The sequence below is a fragment of the Myotis myotis genome, unplaced genomic scaffold, assembly GCF_014108235.1.
Source record: "Myotis myotis isolate mMyoMyo1 unplaced genomic scaffold, mMyoMyo1.p scaffold_m19_p_9, whole genome shotgun sequence".
Taxonomy (NCBI): domain Eukaryota; kingdom Metazoa; phylum Chordata; class Mammalia; order Chiroptera; family Vespertilionidae; genus Myotis; species Myotis myotis.
The window spans coordinates 87701392-87725650 of NW_023416401.1; the positions used below are offsets into that span (position 1 = coordinate 87701392).

The 24259-nt window shown below is 41.4% G+C and overlaps 1 protein-coding gene across 2 annotated transcripts; it reads left to right on the plus strand.

Annotated features, from left to right (window-relative positions):
- The first annotated feature begins 5410 nt into the window (after nucleotides 1-5410).
- On the plus strand, nucleotides 5411-19967 carry SPO11 (SPO11 initiator of meiotic double stranded breaks). 2 transcript variants are annotated; one of them, XM_036321084.1, is made up of 13 exons: nucleotides 5411-5541; nucleotides 7656-7769; nucleotides 9008-9096; nucleotides 9498-9564; nucleotides 9790-9898; nucleotides 10473-10556; nucleotides 11580-11616; nucleotides 11943-12052; nucleotides 14918-15017; nucleotides 15545-15582; nucleotides 16504-16580; nucleotides 19231-19342; nucleotides 19848-19967. In XM_036321084.1, exons 1-13 carry the CDS (start codon nucleotides 5411-5413, stop codon nucleotides 19965-19967), a joined length of 1188 nt encoding a protein of 395 aa, XP_036176977.1. The 2 variants fall into 2 exon arrangements, with proteins under 2 accessions (XP_036176977.1, XP_036176978.1); XM_036321085.1 differs by lacking the exon at nucleotides 7656-7769.
- Nucleotides 19968-24259: the final 4292 nt, after the last annotated feature.

A 24259-nucleotide genomic window follows, 5' to 3' on the forward strand; every position in this document is an offset into this window, starting at 1 on the left:
CCTGCCTGATTGCCCCTAACTGCCTCTGCCTTGGCCCCTGCAGCTTTGTCAGGAAGGATGTCCGGAAGGATATCCGGAAGGTCGTTTGGCTGTCTGTCTAATTAGCATACTGCGCTTTTATTATAGACTAGAGGCCATATCTACGGATTCATGCACCAATAGGGTCCTTCGGCCTGGCCTGCGGGGATCGAGCCAAAACCGACTCTCCAACATCCTCTGAGAGGTCCCGGATTGCGAAAGGGTGGTTCTTAGGTGATGCACCCCAGAATCAGGCTCCCTCCTCTCTGGTTCTGGGGGTGTCACCCAAGAACCACAGCTGCCAAGTCACCTCAGCTCAGCAGCTCCTGCATTGAGCATCTGCCCCCTGGTGGTCAGTGCACATCATAGCTACCAGTCAGACGGCCGAACAGTTGGACGGTTGCTTAGGCTTTTATATATATTGATATATATTTTATTGATTTCAGAGAGGAAGGGAGAGAGAGAGAGAGAGCTAGAAACATCAGTGATGAGAAAGAATCGATTCACTGCCTCCTGCATGCTCCCTACTGGGGATTGAGCCTGCAACCTGGACATGTACCCTGACTGTGAATGGAACCATGACCTCCTGGTTCATAAGTCGATGCTCAATCATTGAGCCACACTGGCCAGCCATCTTTTTTTTTAATTTTTAAATATGTTCTTATTGATTTGAGAGAGAGAGAAGGGAGAGGGAAAGAGAGAAACTTCATCGGTTGCCTACTGCACGCCCCCTACTGGGATCAAGCCTGCAACATGGATATGTGCCCTGACTTGGAATCAAACTAGCGACCTCTTGGTGCACGGGACAATGCTCAACCCACTGAGCCACATAGGCCAGGGCACAATCCATAAACTCTTTTTTAAAAATATACATTTTTATTGATTTCAGAAAGGAAGGGGAAGGGAAAGAGAGATCGACACATCAATGATGAGAGAGAATCACTTATTGGCTGCTTCCTGCATGCCCCACACTGGGGATCGAGCCCGCAACCTAGGCATGTGCCCTGATCAGGAATCGAACCGTGACCTCTTGGTTCATAGGTCGACGTTCAACCACTGTGCAATACTGGCTGGGCAATCCATAAACTCATAATCACACAAAACTCTCTAGGACAAATGACTCAGTGCCTTTAACAAATAAATGCAAGGAAAGGCCCAGCCAGCATGGCTTAGTGGTTGAACGTCAACCTATGAACCAGGAGGTCACGGTTCGATTCCTGGTCAGGGCACATGCCCAGGTTGTGGGCTGGGTTCCTACTATAGGGCACTTGGGAGGCAGCTGATCAATGATTCTCTCTCATCATTGATGTGTCTATCTATTTCTCCCTCTCTCTTCCTCTCTGAAATCAATAAAAATATATTTTAAAAAATAAATTGCAAGGAAAGAAAAGAGAGGAACCTGTAGAATTCAAGAGACTTAAGAGACTTATCAATTAACAGCCATGAATGGGTGGACCTTATCTGCACTTGGAAAGAACAACCTATAAAAACAATTCATGAATTAATTAGGGATATTTCAACAGTGATGGAATATCTGATGATATTAAGAGATGATTGTGAACATATGTTTCGGCATGATAATGGGATTATGGCTATTTTTAAAAGAGTCCCTTTTTTTTAAGGGAGGGCAAGAAAGGGGATGGATATAGATGGAAAGGTTTGACTAGGAGTTTACAGTCATGGAAACTGGTGATGGGTCCATGATGATGCATCATAGCAATTCCTCTATAAAAACAAACAAATATACCTTCATCAGTAAGATGACCTACAGGCTTACAAATATTTAGGTGATCTTATTAAAATTCAGTTTAACTTTCTCTAACTGATCTGCTTTACAACATATGCCCAGCTATATAATCACTGGCTATGAAACATGGGCAAATTAATTCATCAACACTAAATTACCCTGACTTCGAGGCAATACCATATGGGAACTGAGAGCAGAGAAACTGTCAGTGCTGTCATTTGCATCTCTAGAACACTCAGCAATTGTATTTCTAGTTCTCAGAGCCTCAGCTTTCTCCCCTGTAGAATGGGCAGGGGGAGTAACTGAGATTTTTATGTGTGCAGTGTTGGCCCAGGGGCAGCAAACTGCAGTCACTATTATGACCAGGGGCAGCAATATCAGAAGAATGTAGAGTAGGGTCTTATTCATATAAAAAATTATGTTTCTTTAGGCATTGTAGAAAGATGCCTGGAATATTAGAAATAGAGAACAAAGATAACCCCATGGGAATCATTCATTCATTCAACAAATACTACTGAGTGCCTCGCGTGTGCAAGCGCAGGGGGCCTATGGAGCAGAGGATGAGTCAGCTCCTGCCCTCCTGGGGCTGACGGGGTAGAGGAATGCAGACATGTTGAGACAGGGGAAACCAGGGGGTCAAGACTTCCTTAGGGGAGGTCCAGGGAGACGGGATCTGAAGGACACAGGAGAATGAGCCAGGCTGGATGTGGGGAGGGAGGCAGAGAGTAGGAAGAGAAAAAGGAGAAAGCATTCCAAGCTGCTAAGGGAAGAGCAAGTGCAAAGGCCGGGACAAAAAGGAACAATTCCAGGATCTGAAGGATTTCCAAGATCAGAGGGGACAGGTCAAGGTAGAGCAGTGAGTGGCTGCAGCAGGGACAGTGGTTGGTCCACAGGAAGAAAAAACTCAGTACAGTGCGCTGCAAAGTGGCATCTGCCAGTTTCAGCTGCAGTCTGTTGCTAGGGGTGGAATATGTTTTTCTGGTTTCCTCTCACAGCCGGGGGCGGCTGACTTTGATGTGGAGGTAGTGCACACACCGTGCATGCAAGTTACCTGAGTGGGCTGGATACCTGGAGGCAGAGCCACAGCTGCCTGGGAGGATGCGCTGACGCCTCCAACTTCGCTCTGCCACAGTGGGAACCTTTCAAGTCCGCACCTTGTGGTTTCTCCTGCAGGAATGCCAGGTTTATGATGCATCTGTTCCCTTCACTGTTTTAATCTCCTCCCTGTGCCCCCACCCAGCTCAGGCCCTTTCATTTCATGGCAGATTTAGTGAGGCCACTGGTTCCTAGCTGAGTGTAGTGACATGTGATACTGAAGGGTCTGTCTTCATGAGAGAGACAAGTGGACGGATGGTTCTGGTCCCAGGAGAAAAGCACCTCCCAGAGAACAAATCTCGCAGATGTCATTGACTTGGCCTCTCCCTTCAAAGGAGAGCCTCACTGTTCCGCATTGACGATAATAAAGGAGAGCCCACCTGTTGCAATGCCCTCATCTGAAAGATGAAAACACGGAGGCCAATGTTTTTGATCTCCTCCCTGTGCCCCCACCCAACTCAGGCCCTTTCATTATCCCAACACCAGAAACCTGCACAATATTATGATGTGTTCCCACCCAGACCATCAGCAGTGCCTCCTATCCCAGCAGTAAGAGCTCGAATTTGGAGTCCAAATTTGCCTCTTGGCTCCATCACTTACTGTGGTACAATCCTGCACAAGTGGCTCAACCTCTCCATGCCTCCGTTTCTTCATCTGTGAAATGGAGATAAAAATGTATACAGCTTAGGGTTGTTAATGTAAATCTACTTCTGATCCTATCACTTCTTTATTCTGTGTTTATCTACTAATCCCAGCCCCCCCCACCCCCCGACTCACCCCGAAGGGCGGGACTCTGCCTGCCTTGTTCACAGCTGTGCCCTCAGTACCGAACATTTCCTCGCACAGGGTACATGGTGAGCAAGTACATGTGATAACAAAGGCCCTCGGCACAGCGCTTGGCACTGGCAGGCAGCCATCATTATGAACAGAGGAAGGCCATTATTGATCATGAAAAAGCAGGTTTCAAAACTACCCAATAACCAGGAACTGAGAAAACAAACTAGGTATTTTAGTGGGCCTGCTGTCGGTGGCTTTTCTGGGGCAAAGTCCCCAGGCCCCCGCCAGGCAGGACCAGGACCCCACAAGCCTGGGAGCCAACTTGCTCCAGGGTCTCTGCCCACTGTCCTCTCTCAAGGATGTCAGCCCCCAGACAAAGGACTCCTTCCCTGGGACTTCAAAATCCCTCTCCTGTGCCCGGTGAGGGCAGGAAGAAAGGCGCAGGTCGCCCAGTGTGCAAGGCATCTGATGGCAGGACTGCTAGATGGAATGCCCCAGGTCAGCTAAATTTGAATTTCAGAACAATACATTATCTGTAAAAACATGTCCCGGAGCCCAGCCCATGTGGCTCAGTGTTTGAGCGTCCATCCATGACTCAGGAGGTCCCGGTTTCATTCCCCGTCAGGGCACATGTCCCGGTTGTGGGCTCAATCCCCAGTGGGGGCCTTGCAGGAGGCAGCCATCAATGATTCTCTCTCATCACTGATGTTTTTACCTTTCTCTACCTCTTCCTTCATCTCTTTGAAAGCAATAAAAACATTTTCTTAATAAAAAGCATGTCCTAGAAATTACATGAGATCTAGTTACCCTAAAAAAAAGAAAATGAAAGTATTTGGTGTTGATCTGGGATTCGAAATTATCTGTGTCCCGTATTTTAATTCGCTAAATGTTGACCCAGTCCTGCCTGCACTTGGGGACCTCACTTTACCCTCACCTGCAAACCTGCCCTGGGCGCCCTGACAGGTTTGGCTCCGTGGATAGAGCGTCGGCCTGCGGACTGAAGGGTCCCAGGTTCGATTCTGTCAAGGGCATGTACCTTGGTTGCGGGCACATTCCCAGTGGGAGGTGTGCAGAAGGCAGCTGATGATGTTCCTCTCTCATCAATGTTTCTAACTCTCTATCCCTTTCCCTTCCTCTCGGTAAAAAAATCAATAAAATATATTAAAAACAATAACAACAACAAAAAACTGCCCTGGGCCCAGGAGGAACCTTCCGGGTGGTCAGGAGACAACAGAGAGAGGCTGGGTGAACCGGGCTCTGCAAGCCCGCGCTTCCTACATCGGCGTCCTGAGGGCAGGAACGTGGTTTGCTCTGCGCACAGCTGAGCCCGGTGCCTAGCACTGCATCTGCCACACAGCTGAACTGCCATAACTATGTGCCATAATGACAAATCTCTGGTACCTCTTCCCTAAACAGGCCAACAAAACAACAAAAGCCCACACAACGATTTCAATGAAATCTAGGTCCAACATCCCAAGCATACCTTGCTGGTCCCCGCTGCTTGCCAGACGGCGCTCCAGGAAGGACCCAACACTCCCCACCTCGGGTGTGGCCGGGCCTGACTGTCCCGCACGCCACTCAAAGGCGGGTGCTATGCGCATGTGCCGTACAGCCCGCCTGGGAGGGCGTAAAGTGTGCGCATGTGCAGGAGGCCTCGACCGGGAAGCGCATGAAAGGGCCAGCCTCAAGCGCGCGCCCTCCCCACGCAGGGAGGAGCCATTTGGGGCCCAGTTGGATTCGTGCACCTGGGGATTTTCAGTGGCGTCAGTCTTCATGGCCTTTGCGCCCATGGGGCCGGAGGCCTCGTTTTTCGAGGTTTTGGACCAGCACAGGGCTTCCCTGCTGGCCGCCCTGAAGAGAGGTGGTGGGGAGACCTCAGGCAGGGGGACCCACCTGGCCTCCAGGTACAAGGGTTCTGCTGGGGCGCATGCGCCGGAGACGTGGAAAGCGAGAAGGTTCCATGGCCTGCCGGGGGCGCGAGGTGCTCTGTAGGGAAATGCCCCGTTCCACCTTCCGGTCTTTCCCATTTAGGCCAAAGGCTACCTCTCCGGTATTGAGGCCACGGGGGGCGGGGGGGGGGGGGGTTGGCCTGGGGCCAGCCCAGAACCCCGAGAAGGCGCCTTCCTTAGCGCTCCTTCCCTTTTCAGCTTTTAATTCTTATTTTGGACTCCCAAAGCCTAGTGACCACGCCCCCACGCTCCCCCTCCCCACCCCCGGGCCTTCTAGAATGTTCCCACTCTGGACCCTTCTGGGAGCACCCCCACTGGGCTTCCGGGTCTCCCGAGATCCTCTGGGTCGGGAAGTTCAGGGCATAGTTAAAGAAAACTTCGGGGGGATAAACATTTTCACCTCCGTTTTCAGGATTTTCTTTCTCAAAGCAAGTGAGAGAAAATAAATGTGAATTCTCACTCTAAGTGTGTTTTATAAAAGTGAACAAGGAAGCCAACACGTTTTAAGTGTTTTATAGCAAAACGACAGTTTTCTTGGAAGTGAAGACAGGACACATATTTTAAATGATTTTAATATCAATAAAGCTCAGAGTATGGTGCTGATAAGATCAATTAAAGCGATCCCACAGCCACCCAACTTGGAATTAACTACAGAAAATATGTTTGTTATTGCCAACTTTTACTTCAAATGCGCTGTTGTTTTGCTTCCTTGATCTGCTTTTCTGGTTTATCGGCAGTTTTTTTCAGCCCAAGCAAATGGCTGGTGTTTTTTTTTGTTTTTTGTGGGTTTTTTTGGTAAGCCAAACCAACTATCAAACACACACACACACACACAAGATAAGAAAGAAAGAAAAACCCACAAGCAAACCATTTTTTACATAAGGATTTAGTTTGAGGGGAGAATTTATGAGGATGAGGGGAAGTAGGGAGTGGAAGTCCCTTGTTTACATTTAAGATGTAATTTAATCTGATTGTATCTCAGAGTTGGTCACAGTATTGCCCTGCAACATTTTTTTCAAACTGGAAAAAATTAATGAGATATTTGAGTCAGTTTTTACCTGTCGAGATTAGAAAATATTAAATGTTTTAAAATTTATTTTCTGATACTTGCGTTTCAGAAGACAGCAAGTTCCTGTGGAAATTAGAATTATCTACATTTTGCCCATCGGCTAGATTTTATTTGCCATCCTAGGCAATATGCTAACTGTGCTTGTAACTGAACAGCGTGTTTTTGAAGCTGATGGTGTGTGAAATTAAAAGTCAGCTGGCAGAAAACTGCTGTAAAGTTTGCTGTAAAGTGGCGTAAGAGTTGCCAAGTCTTTCTGTAGTAGTGATTAAAACTTTTTCTTCTTCTTAGTATCACTGAAATTCAAATGGGCTGACCTAAGGCACGAGATCAATTAGGGAAATGTGCTACAAAAAGAAGTGTTTCTTTTGAAATACTTTTGCACTGCAGTTTTGGGGGAAAAATTTAAAATCAAAGTCAATATGACATCATTTTTAATTGAAACAGTATTATTTTAAGCCAATGAATTTGTACTTAAGTAAGTTAACATGAAAAGTAGATTAAAATCCTATATAATAAAAGGCTAACATGCAAGTTGTCTCCTCGACCAGATCTACTGGGAGTTCAACCAGAAGTTCGACCAGGGGGCGGGCCAAACGCCTGTGTCCCCTCCCCCCAGCCCAGCCCGATTGGCCCTGATCCGGCAGGCCAGCTGGACCCCACCAGAGCACGAATTTGTACACCGGGCCTATAGTATATTTATAAGTTGTATTGTCTAGTCATTAATCTAAAAGCGAGATACTACTTCAGTAGGTAATTGTTTGTAAAGTAAAATTACAAGCAAATGAAGTTTCTCTTAAGTAACCACTATAAGTAATGTTGTTTTAATGCAGTACTGACATTAGAATTTAGTGAGAGATGTCATTATTGACATGGGTTACCTAGTCTTCAAAAACAACCAATGAAACAAAAAATGATTTCCATGTTGATCTGGGGAAATGTTACATATTGTAAAGGCGTAATTTAGAATTAAGATCGAATCATAGTGTGTTTATTGTTTCAGTTCTGAGGTTCTTGCATCTATAGAAAAGGTTATCCAAGACGTAATCACAAGCTTGGCAAGAAACGAAGCACCTGCATTCATGATAGACAACAGATCAAGCTGGGGAAATATAAAGTGGGCATTTTGCATTTTAAAATTTGTAAATGTCATTATTTGAATTTATTGAAGTTAGAGGTCTAGTCAGATTTCATTTTTTTGTTGCTTTTACCATGCCAAAGAGGATATGAGGAAGTTTACAAAATACATACCATTTAGGCAGGTTATATAAACTAGAAGTAGGAGTGAAAGATAAGGCAAAAGGAAAATAATGCTAGGAAGAAAGAGTGGAGCTCTGAAAGAGGTTAGAGTTCAAAATGCATATGATAAAGTCTTACAGTTCTGCTAAAAATAGGCTCCAAACTGAGATCTAAGCTTCCCAGCACTCGAAGGGGGCAATTCTCATCTATACTGAGAAAGTAAACCACTTGTGCAGGGGACTACAACTAGTCCTGATACAGAGACCAAAATAAATGTGTCCTCAACATAGAGCATGTTTCAAAGGCTCTTTCTCCCAGCAGATCTTCCCCTGCTAAGGCATGTGTCCCAGTGGGTAAAATCAGCGAAGAGCTTTATTGAAATCCTGGAACTTAGATACATAGTTTGTTTTTTTGAGGTCCTCAGCCTGTAGAATCTTTCCACTAAGTAATGAAAAACACTACAAAAATAGTTATCAGTGAGTTACAGAAACAGAATAAAAGTAATTTTGAGGCCCAGTGTCACTATTATTTTATAATTAATATAATTAATATAAAATGTAAGCTTTTGAATCATATTTTACAAAGTAAGTAAGAAGCCCCCTGACAACTGGCCTATTTGCCTGATGCTTTCTGCCCCCTTTAGGACAGGCTTGGTAGTTCAATTTAACAACCTAATATAAATCATTTCATTTAATGTAACTTTGGAGGTAAATCAGAAATTAAATACTTCAAAACTTATTAAATTGAGTAACATTATTAAATGAATAAATTGTTAAAATTATCAAAACGCTAATAAAATTGTGAAATATTTGAAAGTAGTTCACATACACTAAATGTCTTCCCAGGAAAGAAATTCACAGACACACATCATAATCAAAGGTCTATAATTCATTTAGTTTAAACACTTTTTTTTAGTGCCTCTATATGTCACAAGACCAGTTACCCAATTATCACCTGGAATTACTTAAGCTTATAATCAGATTATCCTAAAGCTTTAGTGCTTACATTACAAAGAAGTGTGAATTTAAATTATATGCAGATGAGGCAATTAAGTGTATATTGTTTGGTATTCGGAAATTAATTCTTTTTATTCCCTTGCTTTAAACAAAATGACAGATTTGAAGATTCTGTGGGTCTTCACATGGTATCTCATTGCACCACAAGAAAAATCAAAAGTGATTCACTAAAATCAGTTAAAAATTTTGGTAAGTTAATCTTTCTTAGCTTTTAGGATTAAATGGATTTGGTTATCTTAAGGATTTTCATTATTCCTAGTTAAATAATTTTACTTCTTCTTTCATAGACCACCCTTGTACTTGAAATAAATGTATAGAATTTTACATTGTCATTAACCATGGAAGTTAATTGTAATTCCAAAATAAATTTTCAAGGTACATGACTCAGCGGAAAAGTATTCTCTCAGTTTTGCTGTTCATTGAGCAATTAATTTTATCTGATTCTTCAGGCAATTATATTCTGTATTTAACACTTCTGTTTTGGAAAGATTACTTTTTGTAATGTTATGGAAAGTAACTGGCGACAGTTAAATGTTTTGAATTAGTCAGAGCAATGATGAATAACTTGTTTATTGCATCTTTTTTTCCAGCTCTAATTCTTAAAATATTGTCCATGATTTATAAATTAGTGCAGAGCAACACTTATGCAACCAAAAGGTAAGTATACTTTCTGGTAAATTACTTTTTAAAATGCAATGTGAGACTTAAATTGACTTGCATTATATGTTTTGAAAAGTTACGTCAAACTAGAGTATAGGTAATAGATTACTTTGTTTATATGTGTGTTTCATCCAGTTAAAGCTTTCTTTAAATAATACTCCAATCCTTGTTATATTCAAAGAGAATATGGTTAATTAAAAAATGTTTTTAAAATTGTTATAGAGACATATATTACACTGACAGCCAGCTCTTTGGTAACCAGACTGTTGTGGACAGCATCATCAATGACATTTCCTGTATGTTAAAAGTGCCGAGGAGGTGTTTACATATAGTAAGTACCATTTAATACAAAACATCTTTTTTTAAAATATCTTTTTATTGATTTCAGAGAGGAAGGGAGAGGGAGAGAGACAAAAAAACATCAATGATGAGAGAGAATCCTCCTGCATGCCCCCTACTGAGGATTGAGCCCCCAACCCAGGCATGTGCCCTGACCCAGAATCCAGCCATGACCTCCTGGTTCATAGGTTGACACTCAACCACTGAGCCATACCAGCCGGACAAAGCATCTTATTTTAAGACAAAATGTTTGTATAAAAATTGTAATAAAAAAATAAATGTGATCTGTGCCTTCTTTTGATAAATTTTGATACTATATTTTTCTCACTATAAATTTAAATATCTAGTCTCAATGTTTTTCCTTGGATGAATGAACCAAAATAGATGAATTACCAAATGTTTTTCAATCCTAAATACTCTGACATATTTTTCCTTTATCTCTTAAAGTACAATCTGAGGTAAAAATACATATATTTTAGGTATACACGAGGAATGTACATACTTTGAAGCATAAAATACAGTCATGAAAACATTTTCAATTTTTTTTTTTTTTTTTTTTTTTTTAGTTATCTACATCAAAGGGTTTAATTGCTGGCAATTTAGGGTATATAGAGGAAGATGGCACCAAAGTAAATTGTAGCTGTGCAACAGTAAGTATCCGTAATGTTTTCACGTACTTTAACGCCCTTTCAGATCCCTTGTTTTAGAAATGTATTTTATTTCCTGCTTGTTATGTAATTTGGAGCTTAAGATTTTAAAATAAAACCGAAGGCCCTGGCTAGTGTTGCTCGCTCGGTGGTGAGAGTGTCAGCCCACAACACACCAAAGGTTCTAGGGTTTGATTCCAGTCAAGGGCATAGATTTGATCCCAGCCCTGGTTGGGTCACCTGCTGGAGGCAACCAATCCATGTGTCTGTTTCACATTGATGTTTCTCTTTCTTTCCCCCTCGCTCCCTCCCTTTCCCTCTCCTTCTCTCTCTCCCTTTCTCTCCCCCCCCCCCCCCCCCCCCCCCGGCTATTCCCCCTCCCCTCCTTTCCTCCCTCCCTTTTTTCTACTCTCTCTAAAAATCAGTGGACAAAATATTCTTGGGTAAGGATTAACAAAACAAAAACAAAATAAAACTGAAGGATGAATAGGTATATGAATAGGTATAGTTTTAAAATATGTCATTTGTTAAATGTCATTGAAATAAATGTACACATTTCTTTCAAAAACGTACTGTTGTTTTAGCATGGTTATTTAGGTAATCTTCATAAAGTTTTCTGGTTCTGAAATTAATTTATTTAAACCTAAACTATTTTGCTCGGCTCTGGTGCATAGAAGGCCCGCAACACTAAACAAGCACAGCAGTTTGAAAGGGCCAGCTCACCAGTTTGGAAAGGAGGAAGCTGATGCCTATGAGAACCTGCGTAAGGAAGTCTTTCCTTCATCCATTTCTGCCCTTTAAGGCACATATCCCCAAAGTTTCCAAGAAATTCTGGAAAGTAGTTTGGATCGTGTCTGTTTTCTTACTGAAGAATAAATCTGTTTCCTTTTGTTTTCTTACTGAGGTGTAAACTTCTGATGACAGGTATATTTTCTTTAAATGAAAATATTGGATTTTTGTGATAAATTTTAAAATGTAGTTATACTTTCTTTGTATCTAAAAAATTGTCTTGTTTTGTTAACGTAGGCTGTTGCTGTGCCATCTAATATTCAAGGAATTCGGAGTATCCTTTGAATGGGAAAACTATTTAAACTTCTAGAATGTTTATGCATTCGTTACTTTGGTAAATCAAGCTTTCTGATGTATAACCAACAAGCGACCCTATAGTGGTCAAGATGAACACTCCATGGTCCCTTCTATAGGATTCTTTTAGGAACTCACCATTAGTAGGAGAGACAGACAACTATGTATATGAATAGATATGTTACATATTTCAAGGTAAAATAAAAATACTACACCTCTAGCTGCTGTTGAATTGATCTGTAGGCACCATTATTAGTTACTGGTTAAATGAAATACTCTTTCCTTAAATTTGCCTTAACTTCACAGATTTAATTACAAATGGGAAATTTCTACTAATTGTAGAAAAAGATGCAACATTTCAGCGACTGCTAGATGACAACTTTTGCAACAAAATGTCTCCATGCATCATGGTTACGGTATATTATATGCCTTTACTACAATCCCAAGATTAGCATAGTATTTTGGTGATTGACAAGAGGGGTTTATGATGTCATCTATACAGCTTGGACAACATTCTCTTACCAGTATGATGCTACTTGACAAGGGCTACTTGCCTCAACTGTAATACAGTAACAGCGGAGCTTGGGGCAGGGTTGAATGGACAAGGGCTACTCCTCGTTTTCCTAATACAGGTTTGTGTACCAAGTGATTTCATCAAGTCAGTCAAAAGGAACCTGCTTTTTTAAAAAAAGCTAAATGTTTAAAGAACAGCAAAGAACACAGGAGACTACATTGAGTTAACACACAGGGAACTACCGACATCAGTTAGCAAAGGGTAGTAAACTTCCTGCTACAGGGTAATGTGGGAGGAGTTTGTAAAACTTGATGGATGATATGGGCTGGAGTAGGAAAGAAAGAGATTAGAATAAAGGAAGTTTGGGGTGTGGGTAGGTGGAATGATGACAGAATAACAAAATAGATCAGATTCCCCTCTGCTGTCCCGGCTTTCTCCTACTTTATAAAAACCTAGGTTTATAAAGGGAAAAAAGCTCATCTATTCAAAATTATTCTGGCTTATTAGATTAACAATAATTGTGATGTTTGTGAGCTGTGTTTGTGGAAGCAAGGAGGAGAGCTGTCCTGGAGAGGAAGTAGGATGTCAGGCAGCGGTAGGGAGGCTTGGGAGGCCTGGCCACACCCAAGGAGGCATCCTGACTTAGTGGCATCCAAACAGAAGGTTTGGGGTTGGTGAGAAAGGATATGATGAGGATTCTTGTGGCAGCTTCATCAACTAGATCAGTGGTTCTCAACCTTCTGGCCCTTTAAATACAGTTCCTCATGTTGTGACCCAACCATAAAATTATTTTCGTTGCTATTTCACAACTGTAATGTTGTTACTGTTATGAATCGTCATGTAAATATCTGATATGCAGGATGGTCTTAGGCGACCCCTGTGAAAGGGTCGTTCGACCGCCAAAGGGATCGCAACCCACAGGTTGAGAACCACTGAACTAGATGGAGACGGAGAGCTCTGGAGTCAGGGAGCCTGTCAGGAGGCCGTCAGGAGTAAGATATGGTTAGAGAGAAAGGACTGAAACAAAGGGCATTTCTAATGCCAATTCAAAAGGAATTGGTGACCACAGGATAGAGGAATGAGTCAAAGTGACCCTGAAGTGATGTATGGAAGCTACATTATCAATAGACAGTCACAGGACAAGTGGCAGGAAGGCTCAGTTCTTTGTGGAAGAAAAATTTTGAGTGTAGTTTTAGAAATACGAGATGATAGGGAATCCTAGTGGTACCTAGTTGGAAGTGGAGATGGAAAATGCAGACTAGGACCTCATAAACAATAGAGGTTGTATTTAAACCCCGGGAGTGATCTCTTGCTAGGGGTGTTCTGTGGTGCACTCTTTGGCCCCGTCCCCTTCCCTTTCACACCTCGCTGGGCTGCCTGGAAGCCAGTCCACTGCAGACAAAGAAAGCTGAAGTGGCCTGGGTCCCCGTTCACATCTGGTCCTACTGCTTAGGAGGCGCACGGAAAGCACGGCTCTGTCACATCTGGGTTGAAAAGATAATATCATAGTGGTTGTAGAGCTTACAAGGACTAGAATGTATGCGCCCAGGTCACACCCAGGTGGACCCATAGTGGTTGCCTGTGAAGAGGGGAGCTGAAATGGGCGGTCAGGCTAGGAAGGGGTCATTTTTCACTGGATGCCCTTTGGTACTCTGACTTCTCCGCCACACACCCATGTTTTCTTTTCCCAAAGAAAAGAATAAAAATACGCTACTATCTACCAAGTGATCCTACTGAGCACTTTACATTGAGTCCACTTTCGCTGTCTGTCACATAGCAACTTGTAAAGTCTCTCAGCCACTCTGTGAGGTAGGTATTCTAGTCATCCCCATTTTAATATCAGGTCACTGGGATGCAGGAGGGTATTCACCACAAGGCTATGGCTGGTTAAAACCAGGACTCGGATTCCGACAGTCCAGCTCCACATTGATATAGTGCAGCAACTCTGTGTGGCAGGCATGTTTACCCAAATTTTATAAATAAAGCCACAGCTCAATGAAACGTAAGAAACTGGCCCGATGTCACCCACCAATGAATGGCAGAGGGAATTCAAACGCAAAGCTGTCCAATGGGAAGCACATCCTAATATCTCTCTACTGTCTTCCCTCTCTGACCCCTTTGGTTTCCTGCTTTTCTCTCTTAACACTATTGCAATGCTTAGTAAGCTACTTTCCTACAATATTTAATAACTTCATAATATTATTCCACCACTTAGGTTTATTAAATCCTAAAGTTTAGACAGGTTCTCTTCTAAGTGCTTTATAGTTACTAAATAATTTCTATAACCTCGTAAGGTGTTACAGAGCCCTAAGCCGCAGAGTTTTGAGGACTTACTCAGGTTCATACTACAAAGTGGCAGAGCCGAGATGCCAGCCCAGGCTGCTGGCCCCGCACCTGGTACATATATCACCACTGTGCAATGCTGCCTCTCCATGTCCCTGTTGTTAGATATTTTGGCTATTTATAGTATTTTTGTCATTTTAAATTACACTGCAGTGAACACCGTCAAGTCTGTAGAATTTTCATTATTCCTGTTTCTACTGAAATATTTCCGAGGACTGGAGTAACTGAATCAAAGGTATGAATGTAGATGGGCTTTTTCACCCTGTTGTACATATTGTGCATTTTTCACAGTCAACACTAGTCTTCCACCATCTGAAATTTAAGGTGAGGAATCTAACTTTTACATGATTGGTAAGATAAGGATATTGTTTTATAGATTCCATTCTACTGTAATTAAAATGCATAATTTTTATCTTGCTTTTAGGGGAAGGGAGTGCCTGATCTGAACACCAGACTTTTAGTCAAGAAGCTGTGGGACACATTTCACATCCCCATTTTCACTCTTGTAGATGCTGATCCGCACGGTGATTTATGGTTTATATTTTGAAACAGTTAGAATTAAATCATATTTGTAGTTTTATGTTGTTTTGCTCTTAGAACACTTCCATAATTTTTTTTAATATTTTTATTGATTTTTTACAGAGAGGAAGGGAGAGGTATAGAGAGTTAGAAACGTCGATGAGAGAGAAACATCGATCAACTGCCTCCTGCACACCCCCTACTGGGGATGTGCCCACAACCAACGTACATGCCCTTGACCGGAATCGAACCTGGGACCCTTCAGTCCGCAGGCCGACGCTCTATCCATTGAGCCAAACCAGTTAGGGCCCATAAATATTTTTAAAGAATATGATTATTAGATTAAACTTAATGACTGTTATCATTGGAGGTGATGTATTGCTATTTTAGCCATATTAAACTGAACAATAAATTCTTCTTTGGTAATGTCCACAAAAATAAAATTTTCAGATGTTAGACATAATTTGAGAGTGCAAATTATCTAACCTATAATAGACAAAAAGTCTAATTTTAAAGTTAACTCTTTTAACAGGCATAGAAATAATGTGCATTTATAAGTACGGATCTATGGTAAGTAGAGAAAAGTTGCTGTTTTAGTTTCACTATTAAGGTATTTTATATTCATTGGGGTTATTTCTGCATTTACTTATCAGCCCTAGTAAGTGGCGGTCCCTCACTAGTTTCCAGGGGAGCTACTGTCCTGGTCTAGGGCCAGTCTGTTTCTGTGGCTGTGATTCCAGCTTCCAGCATGACCAGTGCAACCACAGATGACAGAGTGTGATTAGCTGTGGACAGGAGGCATTACTATCCACTCTCCTGGCTGCTAAAGTAACCTTGGGTCTCAGGGTAACAACATTGTCTGATCGCAAAGAATACTCTGAACATTATATGTAGCCTTGAATTCTGACCTAGCCAATTCCCTTTCCCCCACCATAAGGACCAATTTCACCACTAGAGTCTGAACTATCATACACCAGTGGTTTTCAAATTGTGGCCCTGGACCATACTAGTGAATCATCAGTGTCATTTGGGAACTTGTTAGCAATGCAAATCTCAGCCCCTCTCCAGACCTACTGAATCCACTGAATCCGTGTCTCTGGGGGTGGCCCCTCCAAGTGGTTCTGATGCATAGTCAAGTTTGGGAGCCACTGGTGCGCTCCGTGAGTGTCGTGTCCCTGACGTCTGTGTCTAGAGCAGATGAAAAGGATGTGGAAGCAAGGTGTTGACATATGAAATCAGAGTAACACAGTAATAAGTGCAGGTCAGGGGGATCCCTTTGTAGCTTTACTTTATAGAAAATCAATCCAGAAATACTATAGAGCAGTTTGAAACCCTTCAGCGAAGCTTCAGTGATTTTCTCACTTCTGCGGGCTCTGAGGAGTGAAGCCTTTAGTATTTGTTATTGCTAAGTAAAAAATTTGGCTGCAAAAATGAGTATGCTAGTTCTCTGAAATTTAGCTTTACCTAATGCACTTTTGCTCTTTATTTTAGTCTATGTCTTTTGAAGCACATAATCTCACAGTCCCAGCTATTAGATGGCTTGGTCTCCTCCCTTCAGATATAAAAAGGTTAGATGGGCTTGTAAAACTGGTATCTTTAAAATAATGACTCATTGTAACATGTCACAATAAGCCTCAAAAGTCACACTACAAGGGAAAAGTCCTTAATGCCTTTTATTTACATTGTTCACTGTGACTAAGTACTATATAATTATGAATTAAATTCATCAATGTTTCTGTTTCAACTACTAAACTGCCCAACTTAATTTGGTTAATTGAACCTTCAGCTAGCTAGAAAACATTTTTTGTTTTGCCTTTACTATTAAAATATTTTGAAATTTATTATACTTGGAAAGCATAAGACATTGAATCTGGTTAAATGGTCATCACTGACAACATCATTTGACATGAATCAGTTTTATCATAGATTTAAATTTTTAATGTCATAAAAAACTTCAATTTTAGAATTCATACAGTTTGAGAACCTCATTTATCACGTCTAATATATACATTCATTATAGAAAAAAATATTCACTAACAAGATAAAAATCACCTACAGGTGAACAGCTTTACCCTTGTAGATTATTTTCTGTGCATAATTATAGCTTTTCACAAAAATGGACTCATACTCTAATATTACCTTGTAATCTCCTTTTCTCACACAACACGCTGAGATCACTTTTCCCTATCAATAAATACATTTCTCTCCTCCAGCCTCAGTTTAATGTCTTATATTACTGAGTTCGCATTCTACATGTGCTTGCTCAGCCAATCCCTCAAAGTCAGAGGTTTGGGTTGTTTCCAAATCTCTTCTGATAGCGCTTTGATGGACCCTCTTGTAACTGAATCTTTGCCTCCAGCTTTAATGAGTCCCACAGGCTGAATTCCCAGGATGGCTGGGTCAAAGGGTATGCACACTTTCCAGGCATTGACTGCCCTCTGGATGGGTTAATGATTTTGCTTTCCCTGGAGAGTATAATCCCACCTGTCCCTCAGCATAAGACAATCACTATTCATTTCTGCTAATGGGATATTTTAAAATATTTAATTATTACTATAATTGGCCAGTGAGAATGAACTTTAACATGTGGATTGGATTTCTTTAAACAGTGCGTGAACTTTGGTAATGGGCACTTGTTTTCTAAATATGGAATATGAACAGGTTTTGGGTGATTGCCACTTGTTATAAAACAAGGGCACAAGAGAAAACATTTAATTTTTGATCTTTGAATATTTACACTCTAGTGAATCAAAGTTCTGTTCAGTTTAGTGTAATATGTCATGGTCCAAATCCCTTAGGAAGGAGATGTATTTGTATGGATATTATTTCTAACACAAATTTAGGACAAATGATCTGATAAGTATTAAGGTGGAGGGCTTGGAGAAAAACTTGCTGTGACTCATAATTCCTTTAGTGCCGTCAAAAGTCACTCCAAGTAAATGTACAATCAGAGATAAAAACAGTGTAGTAGCTACACAAACATGGCTTCAAGGGAAATCCTCTAGGCCTCCTTTCAATCAAATTGTCACCCTTTCCATGAGCTGCCACTGGCAAGTGGTCATAATTATGGGGACATTGAAAACGACTGGAGCTCTCCCAGGAAATCCAGGATTTATGACCAAAAGTAGTCCACACCACAAATCCAGACCTCTCATGGTCTGTTTTTTTAAACACATAGCAAGATAAAATTGTATTTTACTTTTTTTAATTTAAAACTAGGTAGGTGTGCATGTATGTGCAATGTATGCACATAAGTGAAAAATGATTAACTTCCATGGACCAGAAAATTCTCAGTGATTACAAAGAATCAAGTACTCAGTGGAAACTAAAATCCCACAGTGAGTCTCGCTGTGGCACACGTATTGGACCTCACTGCTCAAAACTGTGGAGCTCTGGAGCTGCCTTGGTGTGCATATATGTGATGTTAGTGCTATCGTCATTTGTTGTTTGTTTGTTTTAATATTTTTATTAATTTTAGAGATAAAGGGAGAGAAAGATAGAAACAGTAATGATGAAAGAGAGTCATTGATCGGCTGCCTCGTGCATGCCCCACACTGGGGACCTAGCCTGCAACCAGGCACGTGCTCTGACCAGAAATTGAACTGTGACCTCCTGGTTCACAGGTTGACACTCAACCACTGAGCCACCACAGCCAGGCTGTTTGTTTTTTTGTTAATCCTCACCCAAGGATATTTTTTCCACTGATTTTTTTAGAGAGAGTAGAAGGGAATGGGGGTGGGGGGGAGAGAGAGAGAGAGAGAAGGAAACATCAATGTGTCTGAGAGACACATCCATTGATTGCCTCCCACATGCACCCTTACTGGAACCAGGGATCAAACCTGCAACCCAGTTATGTGCCCTGGACTGGCAATCTAACCCTCAATCCTTCAGTGCTCCAGCAATACTCTAACCACTGAGACCATAACAGCCAGGGCATCATTTGTTTTATAACCAATGTTTGTCTTCCTATCATCCTATGAGTATGGCATGAAGAAAACCAACAACTTAGAACAGACTTCCACTGTGAACTTGATCACTTCTTGGTCTAGGACATGCCAGAACCCCAAAATTTTGGACTTAAAGGGTATATCTGTATTAATTTTCTTATCCATAATTTCTGAATTTCTTGGAATAGTACAGTAAATATGAATGAAACATGACCTTCAAGTGATAGGAATACTATTTTTTTACTAATTTTTTTCATCTGTTTTTTTCTAGGTTAAATATACCTAAAGATACTTTAATTCCATTGACAAAACGGGACCAAATGAAACTTGACAGTATCCTGAAGAGACCTTATGTTACTTGCCAACCATTTTGGAGAAAAGAAGTATGTTGTTGTTGTTTTTAAATTCAAGTGCTTTATGTTTGATTGCCTTTTACTATAGTAGCAGTCATTCACACAATATTTTGAAAACATCCTCCTTGAAATCTATGTAACCAACCACTAAGGTGGGTATTGTTTGATAATACATGATTGTTGAAACATCAAATCATGGATGCTAATAGATAAGATCACCTGGGTGGAGCTGGTCTATTTTTATCCTCATCATAGTTATGTACCCATTGTCTATGGCTGTATCATAGTTTATGAAAGGAAAAAAGAAGAGAAAGTAGTTAGAAAGACGCCAGACTTTTCCTGGTCATTGAAGGCATCCATACTGATTAGTCCCTTCATATTCTTAGTTGTTGCAGCTCTAGAATATTCTGGCTGACTCTAAAGACTATTGCCCATGGTTTTGGAGAATAAAACAAGTCTAGATTTACCAGTTTGTTGAGTTGCCAGAACTGTAGCAAAGAACTCTGGTATGACTATATTTTACTTTTATTGACAGATGGAAATAATGGCAGACTCTAAAATGAAGGCAGAAATTCAAGCTTTGACCTTCCTATCATCAGATTATCTTTCCAGAGTATACTTACCTAACAAATTAAAATTTGGAGGGTGGATATAAAAATGTATCAGAATATATCTTACAATTTCAAGAGGATTCTAAGTTTTTTTCAGTAGAATACTGTTGTGGGGGAAAAAAATTATTTTTCTTTTTTTAAAAATCTTTATTGTTGCCCAAACCAGTTTGGCTCAGTGGATAGAGCGTCGGCCTGCGGACTGAAAGGTCCCAGGTTCGATTCCGGTCAAGGGCATGTACCTGGGTTGCGGGCACATCCCCAGTGGGAGATGTGCAGGAGGCAGCTGATCGATGTTTCTCTCTCATCGATGTTTCTAACTCTCTATCTCTCTCCCTTCCTCTCTGTAAAAAATCAATAAAATATATTTTTTAAAAAAATCTTTATTGTTTGAGAGTATTACAGATGTCCCTTTTTCCCCCCATTACCTCCCTCCACCAGGTTCCCACCCCGCCCCAAGCCTTCACCACTCTATTGTCTGTGTCCATAGGTAATGCATATATGCAGATAAGTTCTTTGGTTACCCTCTTCCTACACCCCCTTTCTTCTGAGATTCGTCAGTCTGTTCCATGTTTCCATGCTCCTGATTCTATTTTATTCACAGTTTACCTTGTTCTCTCTCTTCTCCTTCTGGCACCCCCATAATATGAGCTATTTTGTTCATTAGATGTTTTGTTCATTTATTTTGATTTTTAGATTCAAATGTTGATATGTATTCATTGCCATTTTATTGTTCATATTTTTTCTCTTCCTCCTCCTCCTCCTCCTCCTCCTCCTCCTCCTCCACCTCCTCCTCTTCCTCTTACTCCTCCTCCTTTCTCCTTCTCCTCCTCCTCCTAATATAATACTGGTTTGGTGGTAGTAAACTCCTCTAGCTTTTTCTTGTCTGTGAAGCTCTTTATCTGACCTTCAATTCTAATTGATAGCTTTGCTGGGTAGAATAATCTTGGTTGTAGGTCCTTGCTGTTCATCACTTTGAATATTTCTTGCCACTCCCTTCTGGCCTGCAAAGTTTCTGTTGAGAAATCAGCTGATAGTCATATGGGCACTCCTTTGTAGGTAACTAACTGCTTTTCTCTTGCTGCTTTTAAGATTCTTTGTCTTTAACCCTTTGCATTTTAATTATGATGTGTCTTGGTATGGACCTCTTTTGGGTTCCTTTTGTTTGGGACTGCAATTCCTGGGCTTGTAAATCTCTTTCTTTCACCAGGTAGGGGAAGTTTTCTGTCATTATTTCTTCAAATAGGTTTTCAATATCTTGTTCTCTCTCCTTCTGGCATCCCCATAATGTGAGTGTTGGTACACTTGAAGTTGTCCCAGAGGCTCCTTACACTTTCTTCATATTTTTGGATTCTTTTACTTTTTGCTCTTCTGATTGGGTGTTTTTTGCTTCCTCATATTTCAAATTATTGATTTGATTCCTGAAATCCTCTACTATTGAATCCCTGTAAATTATTCTTTATTTCAGTTAATGAATGCTTAATTTCTGATTGGTTCTTGTTCATGTCTTTGACATTCTCACTAAGATCTTTGAAAGTCTCACTAAGTCCCTTGAAGCTTTCATGAAGATCCTTGAGTAACTTTTTAACTGTGATTTTGAATTCTGTATCTAGTAGTTTGCTTTCTTCCATTTGTGACATTTCTTTTTGTCTGCATTTTGGCTGCTTCCCTGTGTTTGTTTTAGCAAAGTCTGAAGCCTAAGCCAGGACAGGCCATTCATATGGAAAAGCTGCTGCAAATAGCTTGGGTGGGGCTGCAAATTGGATGGGATGGGGTCTCAGGGAATCACCAGAGTGGAGCAAACAGTATGAGCCAGGCTGATGGAGACTCAGATATGCCTGCCAATCAGCCCTATAACAAGGAACATAGGAACAATGGCCCTGTGAGCACCCTTGTCTGGGAGAAAGCCACCCCTGAGGTTCTGCAACAATGCCAAACAGTCCAGTTCCTCCCCGTATGTGTCTGGGTCCCCCAACGCTTCCTGGCACTGGAGCTCAGAGAGATTGAGTCCAAGTAAGTTCGTGCATTTGCCCTTTAAGAGGGACACCTGGTCTCCACAGCCTGCATGTCACACAGCCACAAGCCCCGCTGGTTTATACATCCTGAAGTTATGTGACTTTTCTTCCCAGCTCTGGGATCCTGGGTTGGGGGTCTGGTGTGAGGCTAGGACCCCTTGCTCCTCACTGGCAATCTCCACAGGGATGATTTCCCTCCCAATTTAAAAAATAGCACACATGGGTGTCAGACCAGCCCGTTCCACGCTTCTGCCCCTCCTACCAATCTCAATGTGTGTTTTTCTTTACTTCTCTAGTTGTAGGACTTCCATTCAACCAGCTTCCAGGTGGTTCTGAATGATAGTTATTCCTTATTTTAGTTGTAATTTTGATGTGGTTGGGAGGTAATGAGTACCTGCATTTACCAACGCCACCATCTTGTTTCTCCAAAAAACATATATTCTTAATTTCATAGATGTAAAATAATTTTTCATTCGTATATTTTGTTGAATTGTATATTCAACAAATGCTATATTCTAATTTTCTTTAGAAGGCTTCATTTTACCTTTTTCTATAGAGACTGATTTCTATCCTATGTTCTAAATTATTAAAAAAAAATGTTATTTTGATTTTTAAATTTTATTTGAAAAAATATGTTATACGTGTAATCAAAGTGTACAAAAATATTTTATTTGTCCGGCTGCTTGGTGGTTGAGTATCAACCTATGAACCAGGAGGTCATAGTTCAATTCTCAATAGGGGCACATGCCCGGGTTGCGGGCTCAATCTCCAATGTGAGACATGTAGGATGTTTCTGTCTCTCCCTCTCCCTTCCTCTCTGGAATCAATAAAGATATATTTTAAAATACATATTTGATTTACTGTCTACAATACAACTAATGTTAAAACAGTATTTTATTAGCAACAAAAATTAATAATAACCTAAATTTGAGAGGGTTTTACAGCAGTTTCTTCTTAGTTACATTTCCCTTTGTTTTCATAGTTTAGGGGTCAGACCTCATTCATCCACTTGTGAAATTAATACAATTTATTGTGAATAAATATTTGGGTGTGTGTAGTCTTCAGTGCTTTATTTTGTTTTTGAGCATACTTTTTATTAATAATATGTATTTTTAAATGTTCTCAAGGGTTTATCAGTTCTCACCCAAGTTCAAGTCAGCTAAATTCTCTAAGTTTATAGAACAAAAAACTTCTCCAGTTTCAATATTTACAGAAGTCTAAAATTTTAATAAGGCCCTTCTGTAACAGTCAGGATGTGATCTTTCACCCTTGTAAACCTATCTTAATTTTTCTAGATGAGTTTTACGATTTTATTTTGTACTTTCAATAAACTGTTAACTGCACTGAGAAGTTTCTTGTAATTGTGAGCAAGAATATGTATTTATAGAAGTACAGAAATGTTGGGCTGTTTATTTTACCAAGGTGAATCCTATCTAATAATAGACAAACATGGTAATTGACCGTACCTTCGCTACACCTCCCATTGGCTAATCAGCATGATATGCAAATTAATCCAAACAAGATGGCAGCCGGCGGCCACGCAGCTGAAGTGAGCAGGAGGCTTGCTTGCTCCAGTGATGGAGGAAGCCAAGGTTCTCCGCCTGCCCCGGCCCGGCTCTGAGCTCCGAAAGCTACAGAGTTTCAATTATAGAAGCTAAACAAACCCCAGATACCTGCTTTCAGCAGGCCGTGGCCTCAGAGCTGGAGCGAGCAGGAGCCTGCTCTCAGCTCCAGTGACGGCAACAAAGTTTCAATTATAGAAGGTAAATAAATCCCAGAATTTAAAAAAAAGGAAAAAAGGAGAGGCTGGGAGCTTCAGTCACTGGCCAGCCTGAAATGGCCCTCAGCCCCTCACCCTGACTGGCCAGGCACCCCAGTGGGGACCCCCACCCTGAAGGGAGTGTGACCAGCTGCAAACAGCCATCAGCCCCTCACCCAGGCTGGCCAGGCACCCAAACGGGACCTCCACCCTGATCCGGGACACCCTTCAGGGCAAACCAGCCGGCCCCCACCCGTGCACCAGGCCTCTATCCTATATAGTAAAAGGGTAATATGCAAACTGACCCTAATAGCAGAAAGACTAGGAATGACTGGTCACTATGACACACACTGACTATCAGGGGGCAGACACTCAATGCAGAAGCTGCCCTCTAGTGGTCAGTGTGCTCCCACATGGGGGAGCTCTGCTCAGCCACAAGCCAGGCTGATGGCTGCCAGTACAGCAGTGGTGGTGGGAGCCTCTCCTGCCTCCTCAGCAGCACTAAGGATGTCTGACTGCAGCTTAGGTCTGCTCCCTGCTGGCAAGTGGACATCCCCCGAGGGCT